Genomic DNA, 21403 nt, shown 5'->3' with positions numbered 1-21403 from the left:
ACCGCCCGCCCCTTCCGGCCGGCTCGCACCGCCCCTTCCGGCCGGCTCGCACCGCGCGTTGTCGGGCGCCCCCGGGCTGCGCTCCGAGGACCAGGCCTCCAGGAGGCGGTGCGGCCGCTAGGGGCCGCTGTCGCCCTTCACCGGAAGCGGTGGGGGCGGACCTTGGGCCCGACGGGCGGGAGCGCCGGGTGGCCGCGCCGTCGGGCGGTATTTATTTGTCTGTGTGAGTGTGTGTGCGTGTGTCCGCGGGGGGCTGGGAGTCTCCAGGAGTGTCCCGATGACCCCTCCCCGACGGTAGGGACCGGAGAGCCAGCCGCGGGCAGAGGACTGGATCATGGGTTGCCCGGCCTCCTCCCTTTTCTGTTCGTTGGAGCAATAAAGTTAGACGACGAGAGACCAGCGGGCCTTTCCTCTGGGCAGCTCGGGCTGTCAGTGGACGGAAGAGGGTGGGGCTGAGGCCGATAAGGTTGTCTTCGACCCCACAGGGGGCTTGGAGGTTCCCAAACGCAGCTGAGCTGGACATTGGCCTAGGGAGGATGATGGAGGGCGGAGGTGGGGGGTTTGTGTTGTTGATGGCCGTAGGGAATCTCGTTTCGAAAGAAGAGATGGTATTAACAATCGAAGTTGTTGCCCATTTTATTATTCTATTAACACAGTATTCCCCGAGGCCCTCACTGCGGCCACGCCCCTTCCCCCCATCTCCAGAAGCTTCCTCTAACCGCTTAACAGCTTAACCTCCTCCGCTCGTCCATCTGTCCACCTTAATTAAAGGAGTTGAGCCACCTGACACCTGTTAGCAAGCTTGCTCTGGGCTGGGGGCTGCGGGCGGCAAGGTGCTCAGAGCCAGTCCATCCTGCTCTACGATTCCACCTTGATCCTCAGCGATCGAAGGGCCACTGGACTCGAAGAATCTCACGATGGCAGTGACCTGTGGTAGCTCCGCCAAGGTCTCCACGACCAGCAGCATGGCCAGGAGCCCGAAGAGCATATAACCTGGAAAGGCGAGGTGACCAGGCAGCGCTTAGGGCATGTTGGCGCTCCGCGTCCACCTTCCGCACAGGGTGCGGCTTACGCTTGACATGGCCTGGGGCGGAGTGGGCGGGGGAGAGGGGGTCCTATGAACTACGACTCCCACACCGCCACAGGGCAGGATCCCTCCGCCCCTTTGGGGTTCAAGCCCCCCCCGCGCAGTGGTTTATGGGAGTTGTAGTCCAGGCTCTGCCTCCTCCGCCCCCAGCACTCTTTGCCGCCAGACTCACCAAGAAGAGCAACGTGGCCAAGATGATGGATCGCTGGATGCAGGCCGCGGCCATGGCCGGGCAGCAGGTCTCCAAAGCCGATGGTGCTGAGCGAGTCGAAGCAGAAGTAGATCGCCCCCAGCAGGCTGACGTCGCCCTGTAGCCGCCACAGCGCCAGCGCTGGCAGCAGCAGAAAGATGCCACCTACCAGCAGGCTCAGTCCAGCAGCGTGCAGCAGCGCAGCCCGGGCTGGCACCAACTGCCAGTGGGCTGCTGCCCAGGCCCCCGGGCGGCTGAGCACAGGCAGTAGGTAGTGGCGCAGCATGGCCACAAGTGCCAGTGAGGCCGGCAGCCCCAGGGTTGCATAGACCATACAGAAGACCTTGCCACCTGATGATAGTGGGGCCGTGTTGCCGTAACCTAGAGGGAACAGCGGGGGTGGACACGAGTGGGATGACTGCAGAGTGTCACCACTGCCCCCAACATCTCCTCCCGCAATGGGCCTCCCTCTGGTGGCTGAAAACACCTGAGCTGTGGAGGCCGCTGGCTGCCCCTCATTCACTGGGAATTCTGGGCAAGTCCACTAAACTTCCTAGGCATCTCCATTCTTTTCTGGAAAATGAGGGGTTAAAGGAGACATTTCCTTCAGGCCTCTTGGAGCTGGGGAGATTCTGAGAACTGCTGTCCTGCCTCCAGTGGGAACCTGGCTTTCTGAGAGATTCCTCAGCTGTCACCTGCTTGTTCATTCTCCAAAGGTGTATTGGGTCCCCCTGTGGGCCAGGCCTGGTGCTGGAATCGAGTGTGCCCCAAACCCAAAACCCACAGCTGTCGACTGGATTGCCACTCATAGTGACCCTGTAGAACAGAGTAGAACTGCCCCATAGGGTTTCCAAGGCTGTAATCTTTTCAGACACAAACTACCACATCTTTCTCCCGCAGAGCGGCTGGTGGGTTTGAACTGCTGACCTTTCAGTTAACAGCCAAGCACTTAACCACTGTGTCACCAGGGCTCCTTTGAGCATGCCCGTGCCCTGCCTTTGGTGAGAGAGGCAAGTAGGAAATCAGTCATGATACTTGACATAAAGGGCTGTAAGAGAGACAGCGTGCAGAAGAGAAGCATTCGAAACTGAAAAGCATGTGCAAAGGTGGGAGCGCAGGGCATGCTGGGAGAACAAGACCTACTAGTCCAGAGGTTGAAACTCAAATCTACAGAGCTAGATGTGAGACAAGAGAGAGTGGTGGGGACTGGGGCAGACTGGAGAGCATGTGCTCTGCCCCAAGAGGCAGGCCCTTTTCCACTCCAGCCAGTGTGTTCCCTTGTGGAGATTCTCACTCAGTGTGAACAGGTTTCCTAATTTTTCAAAAGAAGCTGGCAATACAGACTTCAACTCAAAAACTGTGTAGACACTTCAAAGGACGAAAAACTTCAGGACTCTGGGTCCCTTTGCTTCATTTCTCTGGGCCTTTGCACATGCTGTTTCCTCTGCCAGGAATTCTTTCATCCCTTGGCTTTCTGCTCTGTTGCCTTGGTTAACATCTCATCAGGCACTACCTCTCCCAGAAGCCTTTTCTCACACCCCCTCTTGAGTCGGTGGTCCTGGTCTGTGCTTCCCAAACCAAAAAATCAAACCCATTACTTTGGAATCCATCCCATCTCATAGCAGCCCTATAGGACAGATTAGAACTGCCACATAGGGTTTCCAAGGCTGGTGGATTCGAACCATCGACCTTTCAGTTAGCAGCCAAGCACTTTAACCATGCACCACAGGGCTCCTCTGTGCTCCCCAGCTAACTCCGTGCAAGAATCCATCCTACACCACGGTATGTGTTCCCTGCCTCACCTCAGGACTATGGGGCCTGGGTACCTCTCCTGGGCCTCACAGGGTGCCTGGGGATGGAGCTGGGGAGGCCGCACCCCTCCTGGCAGCTGAAGTGGAGGCACCAGTTGGGGCGCGTTGGTGTGAGGAGCCTGAGCTGTGATGTCAGGGCTGATAGGCCCTGGGCTTTGTCTGGTACTTGGGGGCTGGGGGAAGGGCTGCACTCCAAGAGACCCCAGGGAACAATGGTCTCAGGAGTTCCCTCCAGCCTACCTGTGGTGGTAAGGATGCCAGCAGTGAAGAGCAGGGCTGAGGGCAGGTCCCAGTTTCCGTCCCCGGAGCCGTTGCCCAGGCTGGAGACCCCGTGGGCCTGGGCTGCCAGGGCGGTCCCCAGTAGCCCTTCCAGTGCCCCAGGTGGCAGGCAGGCCCCGTAGTCTGCCTGGAAGGTGGCCAGCTCGGCTCTGAGCTTGGCTTGGAGCTGGTGTGCTGGAGGCCCCTCCAGGGCCTGGAGCACAGCAGCCCCAAGCACCAGGGCCAGGAAGTGGCCCACAACCAGGAGCCCATATCGGGCCCAGGGCCTCAGAGCCCCCATTTTGTGCTGCCCAGAGTCTGGGGTGCCGTAGAAGGTCTGCTTTACCACAGATGCATGGGAGGGGCTGGGCAGGCCGGGGCTGGAAGGAGGTGTGTGTGGCTAAGGAGGGAGGGAAGCCTGAGACACAGTGCCGTGGTGTGAATAGGAGGAGGAAGCAGCAGAGGTTTGCAGGTGAATCACTCCTCCTAGTTTTGGGGGCAAGAAAGGGTTTGTTTGCTCATTTCACTGCTGATGGGGTGGAGGAGAAGGCAGCTGTGGTGAGGGCAGGGTGAGGAACCCAGGCCCAGAGAATTAAACAACTGACTCAAAATCACACTGAGGTTTATTCAAGGACACACTCACTTATTCATACGTATATCCCGTTCAAGTTGTCAGGGATTTCAGGCAACAATCAAGAAATCAAATGACGTATTGCATTGGCCACATTTGCTGCAAAAGACCTCTTTAAGTTGTTAAAAAGCAAATATGTCACTTTGAGGACTCAGGTGTACCTGACCAAGCCATGGTGTTTTTAGTCGCCTGATATGGATGCGAAAAGCTGGAGAATGAACAAGGAAGACGGAAGAAGAATTGATGTCTTTGAATTATGGTGTTGGTGAAGACTATTGAATATACCATGGACTGCCAGAAGAATGAATAAGCCTGTCTTGGAAGAAGTACAGCCAAAATGTTCCTTAGAAGCAAGGATGGAGAGACTTCGTCTCACATACTTTGGACATGTTATCAGGAGGGAGCAGTCCCTGGAAAAGGACATCATGCTTGGTAAAGGAGAAGGTCAGCGAAAAAGACGAAGACCCTCAATGAGATGGATTGACATGATGGGCTCAAGCACGATTGTGAGGATGATACAGGAGAGGGAAGTGTTTCATTCTGTCGTACAGTACATAGGGTCACTGTGAGTCTGAAGTGACCTGACAGCACCTCACAACAATATCCCATCCACTTATACACTCATTCTTTCAACGAGTCCCTGAGTACATTAGGAAATAGGACATGGTACAGTGGGGCTCACACACTGGTGGGGGACACAAGAAACCTGTCAGCACAGAAATGTGACAACTTCCCATTGTCTTAAGTTTCCTGAAGGAAGTGCCCTGGGTAATGAGTGGGGGGGGGGCACTTCACTGGGAAAGCTCCTCTAAGGAGGTGACATTTCAGCTGGGGAATGAAGAGGCCAGTTGTGGCGAGATCTGGGGAAGAGCATTTCAGGTAGAGGGCACAGCCTGTGTAAAGGCCCTGGGGTGGGAAAGAGCCTGGAGTGTGGGAGGTACAGGGGGCTGACTGTGGACGGAGTGGGAAAAGAAGAGGGGTGTGAGCCGCATGTAAATCGACAGGGAGGGGTGAGTATGGGTTAGGGACCCAGGGCCTGAGGACAAAGGTGGCCCATGGAGACCTGTAAGGAGGCTACCCAGGCATCCAGCAGGTAATGATGGTAGCCTGGGCTAGGATAGTGGCACTGGAGAGGGAGAGGAATTGATGGGGTTTTGGATGGATCAGGTGGGGTACGGGTGGTGAGGTGAGTCAAGGAGCCCAGTGCTGGGCCAGCCCTGGAGATGATGGTCTCAAGTCCCTGTTCCCTCAGTCCTTCCTGAGAACCCTTTATGTCTGACTTTCCTAGTTCCAGGCCCTGCTCAGCGTAGGAGACACAGCGAGTCTGGCTGCCAAGCCGCATGTAGGGGGAGGAGGAGAGGAATCTGGACTACAACTCCCAGAAACCATCGAGGGACTGAGCCCCAGAGGCTGAGGGCTCCTTCTCCCAGGGATTCTGGGTGTTGTAGTCTGCAGAAAACCCATGCTCCTGTTGAGTGGTGCTACAGTGGATTATCATGCCAGGAGGTGGGTGGGTCTTAACCCTGCTATGTCTAGACAGGACCCCCCCCCCAAGGTGCCACCCAGAGGGCTGTGGGCTCCTGTGTTCAGATCTGCCTGGTGTGGGGCAGTGATGCCAGGGAAGGCTTCGCAGGAGAGGTGATGTTGTGGAGATTAAGCAGAGAGCACCCAGCACGAGGGAGGGTCCAGAAGAATCCAGGCCCGGAGAGGTAAGGAGTGTGCACAGGTGTGGACGTGTGAAGGGCCCTGGCTGGGGACAATGTAAGTGAAGCCAGAGTGGGGGGACGTGGGTAAGGCTGCGAAGGGCCTGGAATGTATGGCCAAGGCTGGTGTACTTGGTCCCAGGAGAAGGGTGTGGTGCTAGGCCTCCCAGCTGAGGCCGAGGCCCATTGGCAGTTCCTCTGGTGGCATGAGGGAACCAGGGTTGTGTGATCGGGTTCCCTGGTTACCTCCCAGGAAGGTGACATGTTGCACTTGGGGAGACAGCTTACAAGTTTATTTGGCTTCATTGGATCCCGAGGCCAAGGCCCCAGCCCTGGCAGGGGCAGCAGGAAGGTGGCGAGAGAGCTCGGACCCCACATCACCCCCAGGACAGGGAGGGTCCAGGCACTAATCCCTGGGGCAGGGGCCACAATAGGACTTGTTCAAAAGTGCTGGTGACAGCTGAGGACACTCTCCCCTGCACCTCCCCTCCTCCCTGCACCACCCCCGGGCAATTCCCTGAGACAGGCTCTGGTCCTCCCAACCAGCTGGGTACAGTGTTGGGCCCCAACGGGGCAGGTAAGTCAGAGGAACCCACAGGTTGCAGGTGTAGGGGGCTGCTGGCCCCCCATCCAGTGTGAGAGCTTCCTGTGCAGTGTAGTGTTCCCAATGCCCAGAGGGGGCGGGTCCCTGGGGGAAACTGAGGCAGCTCCTGAGACTGCCTGGCTCCTATTCCAGTGTAGGCTGTGGCTCCTCCATGGTGGCTGGAGCATGTGACAGTGGCCCAGTGCATTCATGGTCTTGCCTCTGGCACCCAAGGGGCCTGGGCACCCACGTCTTTGGTCTGCACCCTGCAGTCCTGGGGGCCTCCCCGGAAGGGATTGGCAGGTGGAGAGTCCCAGAAGGGGTCTGAGTCTGGGAACAAGGTCCAGGGTGCCCGGCGGGGGGCAGACTGTGGTGAGGGCAGGGGCGATGGCCGTGGCCCAGCTGACACGAAGCTCCATGGGTCAATGCGGCTGCGAAGAGGTGAGGGCCGTGGGCGGCTGATGAGGCCCAGAGGTGGTGAGCGTGGGGTGCCCGGGGTACCCGGAGCGGAGCGTGATATCCCCGGCGGGGGTGAGACGGTGAATCCTGTGAAGGAGGAAGGGGCACATGGTCAGCCAGGCACTGATCCTGGGTATCTCCGGAGGCACTGCCCTGCTATGGTCCTCAGTTTCCCTATCTGTACAGAGAGCTACTGGATTCGTAATTTCCATGACCCTCTCTGATCTGTGATGTATCAGTTTATTATGTGGTGGTTAAGAGGGAGGCCTCTGGAGTGGACAGGCCTGGGCTTTGGCCCCAGTTCTGCCTTTTACTCACTGTGTGAGAGATGCTGTCCCTGAATCTCTTTGTGCCTTCAACTTCCTCCTCTGTAAAATGGGCACAATGAGAGTATCTAGTCCACGGGGAGAAATCCCTGGGTGTCGCAAACGGTTAAGCGCTCAACTCCTAGCTAAAAGGTTGGTTGTTTGAACCCATTCAGAGGCACCTCAAACAAGCCTGGCAATCGGCTTCTGAAAGGTCGCAGCCTTGAAAACCCTACGGAATGATCCTACTGTGCACTCATGGGGCAACACGAGTTAGAATCAACTTGATAGTAACTAACACCACCAGCCCACAAGACCAAACCCACCACCACAGAGCTGATTCCAACTAATAGCGACCCTGACAGACAGTAGAACTGACCCATAGGGTTTCCAAGGCTGTCAATCTTTATGAAAGCAGACTGCCATTATCTTTCTCACAAGGTGTGGCTGGTAGGTTCAAACTACCAACCTTCTGGTTCACAGCTGAGTGCTTAGGTACTGCACCACCAGGGCACCTTAACAGTCCACAGGGTTGGTGCCATTAAAGGAGATAACTTCTCTAAAGCACTAGGAACAGTGGCTGCACAGGTAAGCAACCTGGGAGAGCTTGCCACCATCATCATTCTTACTACTTCTGTGACTTCACAGCTGCCCCACCCTGCCAGGTAACTGAAATTAGAACCCAGTTTCCTATGTGGTTCCCAGCACCCTGAGGGCCGGTTTGGGGTCCAGTGGATAGCTGTGGCCTGGCCTTGCCTCCCTGCAAGACCTCCAGCCCTCATGGCCCCGGTCCCAGTGGCACTCACCACGCTCCTCACGTCGGGGGCTCTTGGCAGATGGCTGACCCACAGGGGTGCCCAGGTCCAACAGCAGCGGGGCTGGGGCCTTGGGGCTCAGTGGGGAGGCCGGCATGCTGGGCATCTTGGGCGGGAAGCGGATGAGTGGGGAGGAGGGTGGTTCGGTGGGGGACAGCATGGGCATGGGTGGGGGGGACGCTGGCAGGGGCTCCCCGCGCTCGCGGCCTGAGACCCCCGGTGGCTGCAGGTCTCGGCCCAGTCCCAGGGAGGCGAGCAGGGCGGTGCCGCGCAGTAGCGCGCGCTGGATCAGCTTGGGTGTCCCGGAGCCGCTGCTGCCCCCGCTTCGTTCCACCGGGCCTCGCCGTGGCTCCTCGGGCTCCAGGCTGGGGCGAGGGGGGTTCCCTGCCAGTGGGATTGGCACAGGTGAGGCTAGGCTGCCGTTCCCCTGCCAATCGCAGGGGCTGTCTATGGGCAGGGTCTCAGGGACCCCCTAGCGCCCCTAGAATAAAGGCTGAGTTCTGCTGCCCACCTGACTATCCCCTGGCTCCACTCTTCCCAAGTCCAGCTCCTCCCTGCCCACCCAACATCTTTGAAGATGGAGATGCAGGGAGGCAGTGTCCTCTTGGCAGGAGCAAAACCTGGCAGACAGGGTGGCGTGGGTTGTTCTGCCTGGAGCCTGGGGAGGTTATGTGCGCCCCGTCTGCACATGTTTGTGGAGGGGAGTGGGAAGGATGCAGGCCTCAAAGCCAGCCAGGGGTCGGCTGGCTCTGGACAGATGGAGCTGAGGTTGGCAATCATGCAGCTCCAGGGACAGGACTTGCCCCGTTGATTGGGCCAGTGCCCTGTGCTCTGCACCCACCCCCTTCCTGGGCTGGGCAGCCTGAGCCCTTCTGCCCACCCGGCCTGATGACAGCAGTAGCCCACATGGGATACACAGTCAATGCTGACACACACAGCAGCCTGTGAGGCATCCATCCCCATCCCAAAGGTGAGGAAACTCGGGCTGAGAGAACAGTGCCTTGTCGGAGGTCACGGCTAGCTCACAGAGCACACGTACGTGCCAAGCCCAGCTGAACGATTCAGGGCATTATGTTGCCTGATCCTCACACCTCAGGAGTTTCCAGGCTCAGAGAGGTTAAGGGCTTAGACTAAAGCTACACAGCCAGTAAAGAGGTGGAGCCAGCCTCACTCCAGGCAGTGGCACAGAGGCTTGGCTCTTCCCAGCTAGACTTTCCAAATGGGAGTGGGATAGGGGATGTGCCTCCCCAATTTCAAGACATCAGTACCTAGATGGGCCTAGAGTTGGGCCTAGAATTGGCCTATAGTTGGCCCAACTCCATGCTAGATCATGCTGGGGTGGGGCTGGGGAACCCATGATTGAAGCAGAGGTAGGGAGTCTAGGAAGGCCTCCCACAAGCCCCAATTTTGTTAGGTGTGTCCGTGGCTCTAGAACCTTCCATGGGTCTCCACTACTACCAGAAGAAAGCCCAGGCTCCCCAGCTGGGCTCTCAAAGCCCTCCCTGGCCTTGCCCCTTCTGCCTTTCCCTCCTCCTGCGCCAGGCATGGAATATGCCTGCCTGGGAGTGCAGCGCTGGGGTGGGTGTCAAGAGGATGACATCAAGACTGGGAAAAGTGAGCTTCTACTATGAGCCAGGGCCTGGCTCTGGGTCCTTACTCCCAGCCACATCGCTTGCGCAGTCTCTCTGCCCCTTGTCTCATACCCCCTTGGCTGCTGCCACTAAAGGGCCGAGGGAATTCTTCTAAAATTTCAACCTGTTACAGTATGTTTGTCAATTCTAGAAAACATAGGAATGGGGAAGCAACATGATAAATCAGGCCCGTACCGATCTATGCCACCTCTGGGGGAGCACGAGCAGCTACCTGGGCCTGTCTCCTCAGTGGAAGGCTGCAGAAGGGCCTGTGTTGCCATGGCAACCTGAAGGCCTGTCAACACTAGACAAGGGTGCTCCCACAAGGCCCCCACTCTGAGCTTGTTAATGTTCCCCCTTCCCTGAATCTAAATACTGGTTAGTGGGCTAGATCCAACTCCAGTGGCAACGGCCTGAGAAACTGTGGTTCCAAGAGCCAAGTGACTTATTCAGAATTACTTGACAAGGTTTTTAATTTGCCTCTAAGCTTCCTGGTAGTAAGAACTGGCATTCTGTCCTTAGGAGAAACAGCATAACCATTCCTGACTATGAAATAAAGATGAAATTCCTTCCGTGAGAGTTCATAGAGAGGACGTGTCATGTGGCAGGTAGTGGCTCCTGCAATAAGTGTCACAGAGCAGTTTCTCACAGGCCATGCAGTTCCCCAGGGGCCAGAACATTCAGGTGGGAGTGGGTGAGGGATGTGACTCCCCAGTGGTGGGGCTTATGCCTGGAACAGTCTCACAGGGTCTGGGTTCTCCACGAGGCCCCATTTTCTGATTCTCAGCCAGGCTTCTGACTGTGGGCAGCTGGGAGCTCAAGGTCATGCACCGTGGTGGAGCTCAGGGGGCAGGTAAGTATGGGCTTAGGCTAGGGAAACCCAAGCACTCAGCCAATAGCTGGGCTGGGACAGGCCCGATATCCACTCAGGCGAGGAGACAAACTTAAGAACAGGGTCCAGACTATTATGCCCCTACCCCTGGGAGCTCAGGGAGAACAAGGCCAGAGGGCTCTTCAGAACATGACCAGGGCCTGTTCTGACCTACACACCCGGGTTGACAGGGGCTCAAGCTCTCCACTGACCCTTCTGGCCTGTAATATTCTAGAGTAGGTGAATCCAAGCAGCCTCCTTGGCCTCCCAAATTTCAGTTCAACCCCGCTGCATGGCCAGCTTGAGGCAGTCCAGCTGTGGAGCAGAAAACGGTGCAGCAGATGGAAGTTCAGAGCCCTGCCTCTGGAGTCAGACAGACCTGAGTTTGCACCTCTGCTCTGCTATGTCCTATATCAAACCACTTAACCTCTGTGTGTCTCTGTTTCCTGCTCTGTAAGACAAAGCTGATAACAATACTCACCTTACAGCATTCCTGGCACATAGGTGGTGCCCGTTAAGTGCCACCAGTTGTTATTACCAGCCTCAGAAGTTAACTATGGAATGTGACTCAGGGTCACGGTGGAGCTGAAGACTGGGATGGGGGCAGGAAGAGTGAGTCTAAACGGTTTGTTGACCAGGTTGCTGGTCTGAGAGCAGCTATGCTGGGTCCTGCCTTCTAGTTGTGAGCAGCAGGTAAGGCTGGGGCTCTGAAGATGATCCCTGGGTTGTCATAGAAAAGTTTTACCCACAGACGAGGGAGGGTGCAACCTTCTAGCCCCTGCCAAGGCTGAGCGGGGTTAAACCAACCCTCATCCCTGACACAGGAGTCCTGCTGGTCTCCCAAGTAGTTTGTATGTGAGAAACCCTTTTTTCAAATGAAAGCTTCCAAGGAAGCTTGCTAACCATGGGCTCCAAAGCCTCTCTAGGTTCCAAACCCTCAGTTGGGGCCTTTAGGCAGGTTACTTAACCTCTTGGAGCCTCAGTTTCCTCATCTCTAAAACTGAAATAATAACAACACATCCCTCCCAGAGTTGTTGCTTGGATGGAATGGCTGGCACATGGTTAAGTTATATCATCATGCAGCTCAGAAAAGCTCAGAGCTGCCCCAGATGTAGTGGGAATGGCCCTGGATCCCCACCCGCATGTATGGCCCAGAAGGGGTACTGGGCAGCACAGTGTGGTAGCCACTTGTCTGACCCCACCCTGCACGGGCAGTTTTCTTCCCTCTCTGGGTCCAGCACTATGAAAGGGTCCTTCTGCTGGCCAGGCCTGAACAGGGGAACCAGACTCTGGGCCCTGAGGCCTGGGCTGGATCCAGCTTATTCATGGGTCTACAGGTCAGACCTGGGCTCTTGACCTGGCTCTGCCCCACCTTGGACTCAGCTTCCTCATCTCTGGAATGAGGATGCCTCCCCAAGGTGCCCACAAAAGGGGCTCAACAAGATCCTGCTACGAGGAGACAAGGCCACTCACCATTGAGCATGGGGGGCGTGGAAGGAGATCCTAGGGGGGATGAGTCATCTGAATCCAGGTACCACGTGGCCTCGTCCATGCGGGACCTTCTCCTGGTAGAAGGGGAAGGGACAGAGAGGTGCTCAATCTCAGGACTTTGGGGAGGCAGGTGGTACTGGGGGGTGGTGAGTATTCAGCCACTCACCTCCCATTCTGGGCTTCCCCAGGCTTGGGGGAGCTGGAGCCCCAGGCCCGGTATGCTCGCCGCTCTCCGTTGCTTGAGTCCTCCAGCCGTCGGGGTGACTGGCGGCCCCAAGCCTGGCCAGGCTCTACAGGTTCCACTGTGTGGGGGTGGAATCCATGGAGACGGAGCTGAGGTCAGGAGCCCCACCTGTTTCCCCTCCCCCATAACGACAACCAGGTCCTGGGCGCAACCCCTTAGAGGAGGGGGAGCAGGACAGGCCCCACACCTCTCTAAGGGTGGGTGGTGGGCTACAGAGAATTGGAACAGCACCGGGGCGGGGAGATGGGCTTCGGTCCTGGGGCCAGCAGTGATAGAGGGCATCTCTTCTCATCCTTCAGCCCACAGTGGCTGCTTAGTAGCTACGGGACACTGGCGCAAACTGCCTGGGGAGGGGGGGCGTTATGGCTCTGCCACTGGTTAGCTGTGTGACACTTAGGTGAGAAACTTTTTTCACTTTTCCCATGTATGATATCTACTTCACAGAGCTACTGTGAAAAATCACAAAGTTAACATTAGCAGAACATTTAAAAAATAAGTGACATAGTGTCAAAACAATATTTCATTAAAATAATAACCGATATGCTCGCCCTGGGGGACTCAGAGGTACCAGTCTGGAAGGAGACGGGAGGGAGCCAGAGGACAGGGAGGACGGGGCAGACAGTGGGCGAGACCCACCTCAAAGAACTAGGGAAGGGCATGGGGCTCTTACACTGGATAGCCCGGAACCGGGGGAACGTGGGTGAGTCCCCAGCCCCAACCTCGAAGACGTTTCTCCTGCGGTCAAGGCCGGGCGACGCCTGCACGGTGATGCGGTGCTTGAAGTCTGGGGGTGAGGGGAGCAGGGGACCGGTTTGTGGTGAAGGGGAGTCAGATCCCACCCCGGAGGGGCCTCAGCCGGCTCCCAGGTCTCGTGTGGCTGGGGCGAGCCCCACCGCCTCCCTCGGTCCCAAAGCGAGCCGGCGGCCCCCACCACCGGGAGAAGCGCGCGGGTGTTGGAGATGCCTGCGCTGGGCCACCCCGCCCCTCCGCCTTCCCAGAACCGCCAGGAGCCGCGCCCTTTCCTGCCTACAGCCACTCCCAGACCGACATGCAAATATTTCCGCCAGAACCCGCCCACAGGCAGAAAAAACAATCCTGGTCCCACCCCTTCCAGCCTTCAGCTCACGCGCCCACCCACCACAACCCTAAACCAATCCTAGAGCGACCAGCCGACAAGCCTGACCCCACCGCTCTGTCACGCAGCTCCACGGCCCCGCCCCGGAGCGCCCGCAGCCAATGGCGGGGCGGCGTGCCCGGCCCCGCCCCTTACCGAGCGGCATGCTGATACGCTCGCCGCCGTCGCGCGCTCGGAGTTTGCTGCGCTTGAAGGTGCCCCGGCGGCGGCGCACGTGCGGCCGGTCGCGGTCTACCTGCTGCAGCAGCAGCGTCAGCTCGCGCTCGAACACTTCTAGCTCCCACTGCGCCAGCAGGTGCTCGCGCCGCCGCAGCTGTTCTGCCTGTGACCGCTGCTCGCGCGCCGCGCGTGTCAGCTCCTCCTCGCGGCTTAGTAGTTCCTGCACCCAGGGCAGTGGAGACGTGGGTTAGCCCAGCACGGAGCCCGGCGTCCCCCAACTTTGCCCCATGGAGAACCGGGAGACGCTCTTCCCCACTTCAGAACCCGAGCCCTTTGCACCTTTTCCTTGGCTCGCAGCTCGTCGAAGAGGCCCTGGATCTCGCGCTTCCAGCCTTCCTGCATAGAATGGAAGGAGTCCCGCGGCATTTCCCGCAGGACCTGCGCTTCCAGTGCCTCCAGCTGCTGCAGGATGGAGGCGAAGTCGGGCCTCCGGTGGGGGTCCTGGGCCCAGCAGTCTGGGGGCACCGCGTTGCAGAGGGGCGGGGGAGACACAAAATGAGACGGCGTCTGCGAGTGGGTGCGTCCTGGCCCAGGGAGCTCCGCCCCTCCCCGTCGGCCCCGCCCCCTTACCGGCCATGAGCTGTGCGAAGGGCTCTGGGCAGGTGGATGGGATGGGCAGTGTGAGCTTGTTAACCGCCACACCATAGGCCACGGCAAGGCAGTCGATGCCACGGTAGGGCACCTCCCCAGTCAGCAGTTCCCACAGCAGCACCCCAAAGCTGTGGGTGAGACAGAAAGTCTGTGTCCCCTTTGCTGCCCTTTCATTATCGCTTCACCCCAAAGCAAGGGAGGATTAACCAGTGAGCACGGTATGCACCCATTTACAGAAAGCAAGGTAACCCAATGACCCGATGCCGGCGAGTCGGCCGGGGCTTACTTGTGGTGAAACCCATGTGAAATTGTGCAGTACAGATTAGTAAGTAAGCACAATTAAGCCCGTGTATACCTTGCTTATTTGGTGATCTGTCCCTGCACCAAAGCAAGCAGGAGTCAGAAACAGTCTGAATCCCTCCCCTTGGGCTCAGCCCATCTGCCCAGCCAAGGCTTTGGCAGCCACCTCTGCCCTCTGCAGCCCTATAGCTGGCTCTGTCTGGCCCCTGCCCAGGCCGCACCTCCAGACATCGCTGCCCTTTGAGAAGGTGGAGGCCTTGATGACCTCGGGAGCCATCCAGGCATAGGTGCCTGCAGCGCTCATTTGTGTGGTTTTGTGCCACTCCCGGGCCAGGCCGAAGTCGGTGATCTTCAGAGTCCTATGCTCCATGTCGTCACCTTCAATGGGCTGCAGCAGCAGAACTGGGGAAGAGGAGGGGCAGGCTGTGGGTACTCCAGGCTCAGGCTCAGGCTCAGGCTCAGGCTCAGGCAGGGGGACGGGGAGGAGCTGACAGTCATCCTGGCTGGGTACGGGGTGGGGGCACAGAGGTGAAGAGTCTGGACCTTCCCTAGAGAGCTCACAGCTATGTGTGGGGTAGGAACCAAACAAAAACAATACTGCTGGGGAAACTTTGCTGAGGGTCTACTAGAGGGCAGACTTTTTACACTCTCTTTCTAGCCCACTCACAAAAAAACTTAGGTGGTAGATATTATTACCCCCACTTTAAAGATGAGAAAACTGAACAAGGAAGGACTTGGCCAAGGTCATAGCAAGTAAAGCTGAGATTCCAACCGGGTCTGTTGGTTCCAAAGCCAGTGTTCTAACTTCTACCTAAGACTGCCCTGACTAGAAACTGATAACATGGCAGCCTCTTGGCATTTGTGGCTTTGATCATTTGCAAGTGACTCCAAGAGAAACCCGTGCGAATCTTGTCATTTTGCTGAGACAGGAGAGTTAGTCATAACCTTCCATGGGTGAGGAGTAGGAGGGAACTCCTTGGTGAAAAAGGAAGCCTAGTCAGCCCCCCAGTGCCCACATCACATCATGTCTGGTGCAGTCACTCCCGGGGGGAGAGAAAGACTTGATTTCTTTGGGGGTTGGGGCCCCAAAAGATAGCTACTGATGCAGTTGGCTGTGAAGAGAAAGGGAGGGGGCTAAGAAAGTGATGGTTCTTGGCCAGAAAGGAGGAGTTTGGGACAAACATAGGAGTGGATAGACAGACTTGGCAGCAACTTGCAGATCTCTGGCCAGGACAAACATGGCTCAAATGAGAGATGTTTTGGAGGAATGGAAAGAGGACAAAGTTGGAATCATGAAGGGTCTTAAAGGGTCCCTCTACCTTTGTGGTTATAGCTAACTGCGAGTGAACTAGGTTTGAGAACGTGTGTTATTTCAGGGCGCACTCCCAGCTCTCCTCCCCAGGAGGACGGTGCTGTGATGGTGGCTCCACAGGGTGTTGGGGTGGGGAGAGAGGGGAAGGAAGCCTAACAGGCCTGTGAGTCAGGGAAGACTTCTCATAGGAGGTTGCAGAGAATTAGCACAGGGCTGGGCCCACCAGAGGCCTCAGGGCCTAAAGCCACAGCCCTCTGGCAGAGGGCACCCCTAGCTGTTATGGAGGTGTCTGACACTTCTGCCCACTCCTTCCCTGCCAGGCTCCCTGTCTTGGCTTCCAGGGTCTCCAATTGGGGCTCCTTCTACCTCTGGCTGCTACTGTGCTCTGTCCTTTAGGGCCTGTTCACCCTTGGCCTTTTCAAGACTGATGCTCCTCAAAGCCCAGCCTTCCTCAACCTCCAACCCCCTTTCCCCAGCTCTCAGCCTCTCCCAGGTGCCTGCTACCCCGTCCACCTCTGGAGCTCTGAGTCAGACATTAGAGCCCCCACCTGATGTCCACTCGCCCTCAGTAATCACCTTCATTATCCCACTGTGCCTGGCAAATCTTCCCACAAGTGCACCTAATTCAGAGAATGGCCCTGCAATCCACCCGCTCCCCTCAATCAAATGGGGGCCGAGTCCCAAACGGTTAATAAAACTGAGACTTGGCAACAAAACCCATCTCATTGAGTTGTCACAAGTATTAAACGAGATAACGCTCATTATCATCTTAGCACAGGGTCTGACATCTAGGAGGAGCCTAATGAACGCAGTTGCCCTAAAGATTCTACCGCCAACATCTCTCACATCGACTCCCCTCTATCGGCAATCGCTGCCTTACTTCCGGCTGCACTGCAGCCTCTCGCCTGGTGCTGCAGGCTTGGAACCTGACCACTTACTTAGTAAGCCCTACAGAAGCTCGTCCTAAAGGAGCCCTGGGGGCACAATGGTGAAGTGCTCCACTGCTAACCAAAAGGTCAGCAGTTCGAACCCATCGGCCACTCATCGGGAGAAAGGTATGGCAGCCTGCTTCTGTAACGATGACAGCCTTGGAAACCCTAAGGGGCAGTTCTGCTCCGTCCTATAGGGTTGTTGTGAGTCAGAATTGACTCGAGGGCAAAGGGTTTTTTTTTTTTTAAGTTCGTCCCAAAGAGGCACTGCACAGCTGGGCCTGGTGAGTGAAGTGAGACAAGGCAAAGGTGTCTGTGTGCTGGGGCTGGGGGACTCCTGCCTTCTGTGGTGCCAGGGTTCAGCTGTCCTCTTGAACACCAACCCTTGCCACTTCTGGTCTGGTCTCTAGCCACTTGTGGTACCCACAGACCAGCGAAGTGCTTTCTGCACCAGTATCTCAAGGCTGGAAGGCCAGGCTCCTCCTTTTTCGGTTAGGGAGACTGAAGCCCAGAGGAGCATCAACTCACCCGAAGTCTCAGAGCTTCTTGCGCTTGTGGCCTTTCTCTTATCTTCTCCAACTGTACCTGACATCTCCTAAGCTTCAGCCTCACCTCCCGCATTTTCTTTTCTCCAGGGAGCTCAGCTACCCGCCTGTGCCTTGAATTTGTGCCAACCCAAATTGCTGTTCGTGTCTGATGTAGACCTCAGGGGAGGTCAGGGCCCTCAGAGAGGACAGGGCTGGAGACCAAGGCTGGATGCCTGGCCTCTGAAAGGGATCTAACCACCGCTCCCGCCCCCTCCCATCCTCTCCTAGACTGCCCACTGTGGGCCTTGGAGTGGCTTAGGCGGCTCACACCTCTTCCGCTTCCTTCCCATGGGCCCTACTTCTCCTTTCTGGGAGGTCTGAGCCAGGTCCCCAAATGGAAGGGGGGTTCTTTGGGGCAGAATCGGGGGAGGTCAGGCCCAGGCCGGGCTGGCTGGTCAGTCCTGTGACTCGTGGGCCTGGAGAATTCGTCCTCCTCTCCCTGCCAGGCCTCCTCACAAGGCCTCCATTGTCCAGGAAAATCACGCCATTGTTTCCTGCTAGGGCCCCCCCAAGCCCAGGGACTCCCCCCGCCCCATCCCGCAAACAGCACCCTGGGCCTAGGACTGGGTCTGTAAGGTGGGATGCCAGGCTCAGGGAGGCTGCGGGCACCTTGCCTGTCCTCCTCCACCACCACCCAGACTCTGAAGGAAGCAGGGAACTGGGACCAGTGGGGGTACAATCCCTGGCTTCTTCCTTTCTGGCAGCCCCCCCAACTCTTTCCTCCCCTGCAGGCAGCTGGGTCAGGGAGGGAGCAGGGGCTGGAGCAAGGGCAGGAAGCCGGCTCAGGGGCAGCAGGAAACGCAGGAAGCTGTGGGGAGGGTGGGGAGCAGGGGCCTGGGCTATTGTTCCATTTTTTTTCTGGAAAGAAAACGGACGAAAAACAGAGGACTGGAGTCCCCTCCCCCTGCTGGCCTTCGGGGAATCCCCCTTAGGCTGAGGCGGGGAGTGGGGACCCTATATGGCTGTGACCCAAGGGTCAGGCTGAGAAGTGCCCCCTACCATGGACCTCCAGCCTGGGATGAGCGGAGTGGGTGGGGACGCTGGCAGGCCCCCCCCATGCCTGCCCCACCCCACCAGCCCTGGCAAGGTCCCAGATATCCCTGGGTTCTGGTGCTGTGCTCCCCTCAAGCCCCTGGTCCATGGTTAGCCCAGGCCAGGAGGCTCAAAATATCCTCTCTCCTCCTCCCCCCTCAAAAAACTTCCACGCCTCTCCAGTGACTCTCCTGAGCTTCAGCCCACCCCGCCCACCGCACTTTCCACTGCTCTCCAGCCTGTGCCTGGGGCTCCAGTGAGGTCCAGCCCTGGGGGCCCCTCCGCTGGGCTTGGTCCTGCCTTTGTGCCTTTGCTCTTATTGGGCCCTGTCCGGACAACCTACTGGGTGCCCCTCTAAACTCTGCCTGCTCATGGCCTGGTGTGAAGCTTGCCTCCTTCAGGAAGCCCTCCTGAGCCTACCCTTCGCTTGTCTTGGGCCCATGGTGGGGCGAATGGGTATCCTGAAATGGCTGGAGATTGGCGTCTCACTGCCATGCCCCCCTTAGCCCAGCCATGCCCATCCCAAGTACTGATCCCAGGCTAGGCCCCCTTGATGATCCAGCCCTCAAATGTTCACACATGGCTGACTGAGGACCCACTGTGTGCCAGGCAGCGCACACCAGGGCTTGCCTGGTCCATTAAGCCACTACGCTCTCGTGGTCACTCTGGAAGGTATCATTAACCCCATTTTACAGATCCTAAAATTGAGGCTCTGAGTGAAAATAACTAGCTAGAGGTCCTGCAGCCAGGGAGGCGTGAGGCCAGAATCCCAGCTCTGGTCCCCCTCCCCATCACCACAGGAGTTTTCCCCTCTGAGCTCTCTGTTTTGGGGGAGTTGCCCACCCTGAGAAAGGAGAGAATGGGGCACCAAAACCACAAACATGAACTTTAAGGGATGAGAACACCAGCATCCAGGGACATCCCTGAGTGATGGCCATGCTTGGGCAGAACACTAACGGCCCACCTGGAAGGTCTAAACATGGTCCAAACTACAGCTTTGGGCAGGTCAAGAACTCCTGGGACCCAGGCAGGAAGGTGTAACCAATTCTGCTGAGTGCCTCGTCCTGCTTTGGGGGGCCAGTGTGGGCCCTTGGGTACCCTGGGCAACTGAGACTCCCTGAGGCCAGGAGCTCCTGCCTTGAGCAGACCCCCAGATGGGCTCAGCTGAGTGCTGGCAGTAGTTGTGTACCTGGCCATGCCACCCCCAGCCACGCCCCGCAAAACTCACTGTTGTTGGACTTGAGATCGCGGTGGATGACGGGCACCAGGGCCTCGCAGTGCAGGTAGTGCATCCCACGGGTGATCTGCACAGCCCAGTTGACCAGCACATGGGGTGGCACGCGCCGCCCAGCAAGGGCACGGCTGAGGGGTCCTCCGGCAGCATACTCCATCACCAGGCACAGATTGGGCTCCTCCAGGCACACAGCCTTGAGAGCGATGATGTTGGGGTGCGCCAGCATGGCAAAAAGCCGGGCCTCCTGGCGCACGCTCTCAGCTGTCACACTGATGTCCTCATCAGGGTCCTGGCGAGCTGCCTTTACGGCCACCAGCTCGCCCCGCCAACTGCCACGGTACACCTTGCCAAAGCCCCCAATGCCTATCACCTCCTCCAGCCGTAACTCCTGGAAGCTGGCTACCTCACAGGGGGGCGGGCCACCACCCCGAGACACATAGTTGGATGGAAAGATGCCCACCTGGCCACCCACCTGGCCCGCCCACCAGCCCTCATCACCAGAGATGGCTGCATCCCGGGAAAGCACCTCTACTCGGTCGCCTTTCCGCAGGGCCAGCTCATCCTGCCCGTTGGGCTCATAGTCGAACAGGGCTGTCCACACAGGGTTGGCATAAGCCGCTGCCTTTGGCGACCCCTCTGGCCGGCCCCCGCCACCGCCCCCGCCGCCCCCACTGCCGCTGCCATTCCAAGACCCCAGGGGACTCTTGAGAAAGAGGTTCTTCAAGGGCTCCATGGCCGGGAGCTGGCGTCTGGGCGTTGGGGGGACCTTCCTTGGGTGCCCCGGCCCCCACCCCCGCTGGCTCCTGTGGCCCTAGTCCCGGAACTTGGGCATCCGGGCCCTGGCCCTCAGTCCCAGACCCACGCCTCTCTGGGGAGCCAGGAGCGTCGCCTCCCGGCCCCCCGCATCTCGGGCTTCTGAAGGGGGCGACCTAAGGCAGTTCGGTCAGGCCCGGGGGGTGGGGCCCCGGGGCCGCCGGCGCCTCACCATGGCCGGCTCGGAGGGGCCCGCGAGGCTCTCGTCCGAAGCAGTCCTCGGAGCCTGGCTCCGGCGCCCGCCAAGTGTAAAGTGGAGCCCACAAGGGGCAGCGCCTGAGCTCCGGCTGCGTCCTTCTGCGCAGTGGTGGCAGGAGCGTCCCTAACCCGACCGAGGCTACCTCTTCCCGGCCTGGATCCCTCGGCCCGACGGCTCCGACCCCGTTCCCTTCTTCCTCCTCCCTTTGTACTTTGGCCCCGGGGGCGGGAGGCAGAGGTGGAGGGTGGAGTTTCACTTTTTTCCGCTCTTCTCCCTCCTTCAGGAAACAGCATCAGATGACGCGGACGGCAGCACCGCTCCCCTCCCGGAGGCTCTGGACGGCAGGGCCGGGGAAGTTCCCGAGCAGGCGGGCAAGGAGGGAGCAGAGGGAGGGGTGGGGCAGCCCCGGACGCCCATCTCAGCAGCCTTTGGGGGTCTGGGAAGAAAAGCCCCAGGCTGGCTGCGCCCCTGCCTGCGGTGGAGGCTGGTCTCTGCCAAGGACAGGTTGTCCCCGGCCTTCTGCATCCGCAGAGCGGAATGAAGTACCGGATTTGGGAGCAGGGTGAACCAGAGTCTGGTCTTGGCTACCAGGTTGCAGGGTTGTGTGCCCGATTCTCTCTGAGCCTCATTCTTTCCATCTCTGAAATGGGGACAAGAAGCTCGGCTTGCCGCGGGGATTTGGGGGGTGGGCTGGAGGAGAGACAGAACTTGCTGCAACTCAAGCTCTTGGAATGGGGTTGTCTAAGGCTCTCGTCTTCTCCCTCACCTGGGAAACAATCCACTTCCCAAGGCTTTTCCCTAGCGGGCGGAAGCCGGGCACTGTTGTTCCGAATCCTGCCCAGGGACTGGATTCAGAATAGCCGAGCAGGCCCCTCACTACCGTTGGCTAGGGTTGACCCTAATTGCCTTGAGCCTGCCACTTTAAGAAAGACGACGCGATCCTATTTTGACTACTCCTGTCTGTGCCAGAGGA

General features: G+C 58.3%; 2 protein-coding genes across 2 annotated transcripts; both read right to left on the bottom strand.

Moving 5' to 3' along the window:
* Window positions 1–10: 10 nt before the first annotated feature.
* Window positions 11–5830, bottom strand: KCNK7 (potassium two pore domain channel subfamily K member 7). The gene is made up of 3 exons (XM_003419428.3): window positions 3329–5830; window positions 1260–1658; window positions 11–993 (listed from the first exon to the last, which is right to left on the bottom strand). The coding sequence occupies exons 1-3, from the start codon at window positions 3645–3647 to the stop codon at window positions 794–796; spliced, it is 918 nt and encodes a 305-aa protein (XP_003419476.1). The 5' UTR covers window positions 3648–5830; the 3' UTR covers window positions 11–793.
* A 128-nt stretch (window positions 5831–5958) lies between these two features.
* Window positions 5959–20622, bottom strand: MAP3K11 (mitogen-activated protein kinase kinase kinase 11). The gene is made up of 10 exons (XM_003419427.4): window positions 19413–20622; window positions 14546–14726; window positions 14004–14152; window positions 13713–13888; window positions 13350–13593; window positions 12750–12863; window positions 12002–12137; window positions 11818–11909; window positions 7834–8226; window positions 5959–6809 (listed from the first exon to the last, which is right to left on the bottom strand). Exons 1-10 carry the CDS (start codon window positions 20149–20151, stop codon window positions 6472–6474), a joined length of 2562 nt encoding a protein of 853 aa, XP_003419475.2. The 5' UTR covers window positions 20152–20622; the 3' UTR covers window positions 5959–6471.
* Window positions 20623–21403: the final 781 nt, after the last annotated feature.

This window comes from Loxodonta africana, chromosome 7 (genome assembly GCF_030014295.1).
Source record: "Loxodonta africana isolate mLoxAfr1 chromosome 7, mLoxAfr1.hap2, whole genome shotgun sequence".
Lineage (NCBI taxonomy): Eukaryota > Metazoa > Chordata > Mammalia > Proboscidea > Elephantidae > Loxodonta > Loxodonta africana.
Note: the sequence above shows the minus strand (reverse complement) of the source record. Positions and strands in the feature narration are given on the sequence as shown.

Excerpts from the sequence above, each read along its gene's own strand:
- KCNK7 (XM_003419428.3), bottom strand. The coding sequence starts at position 3,647 with ATGGGGGCTCTGAGGCCCTGGGCCCGATATGGGCTCCTGGTTGTGGGC. Across the intron at positions 1,659-3,328 it reads TGGCATCCTTACCACCACAG|GTTACGGCAACACGGCCCCA; the intron begins GTAGGCTGGAGG and ends TGTTCCCTCTAG. Across the intron at positions 994-1,259 it reads TGGCCACGTTGCTCTTCTTG|GTTATATGCTCTTCGGGCTC; the intron begins GTGAGTCTGGCG and ends TCGCCTTTCCAG.
- MAP3K11 (XM_003419427.4), bottom strand. The coding sequence starts at position 20,151 with ATGGAGCCCTTGAAGAACCTCTTTCTCAAGAGTCCCCTGGGGTCTTGG. Across the intron at positions 11,910-12,001 it reads GGGGAAGCCCAGAATGGGAG|GAGAAGGTCCCGCATGGACG; the intron begins GTGAGTGGCTGA and ends CCCTTCTACCAG. Across the intron at positions 8,227-11,817 it reads CACGCCCCCCATGCTCAATG|GGAACCCCCCTCGCCCCAGC; the intron begins GTGAGTGGCCTT and ends TCCCACTGGCAG.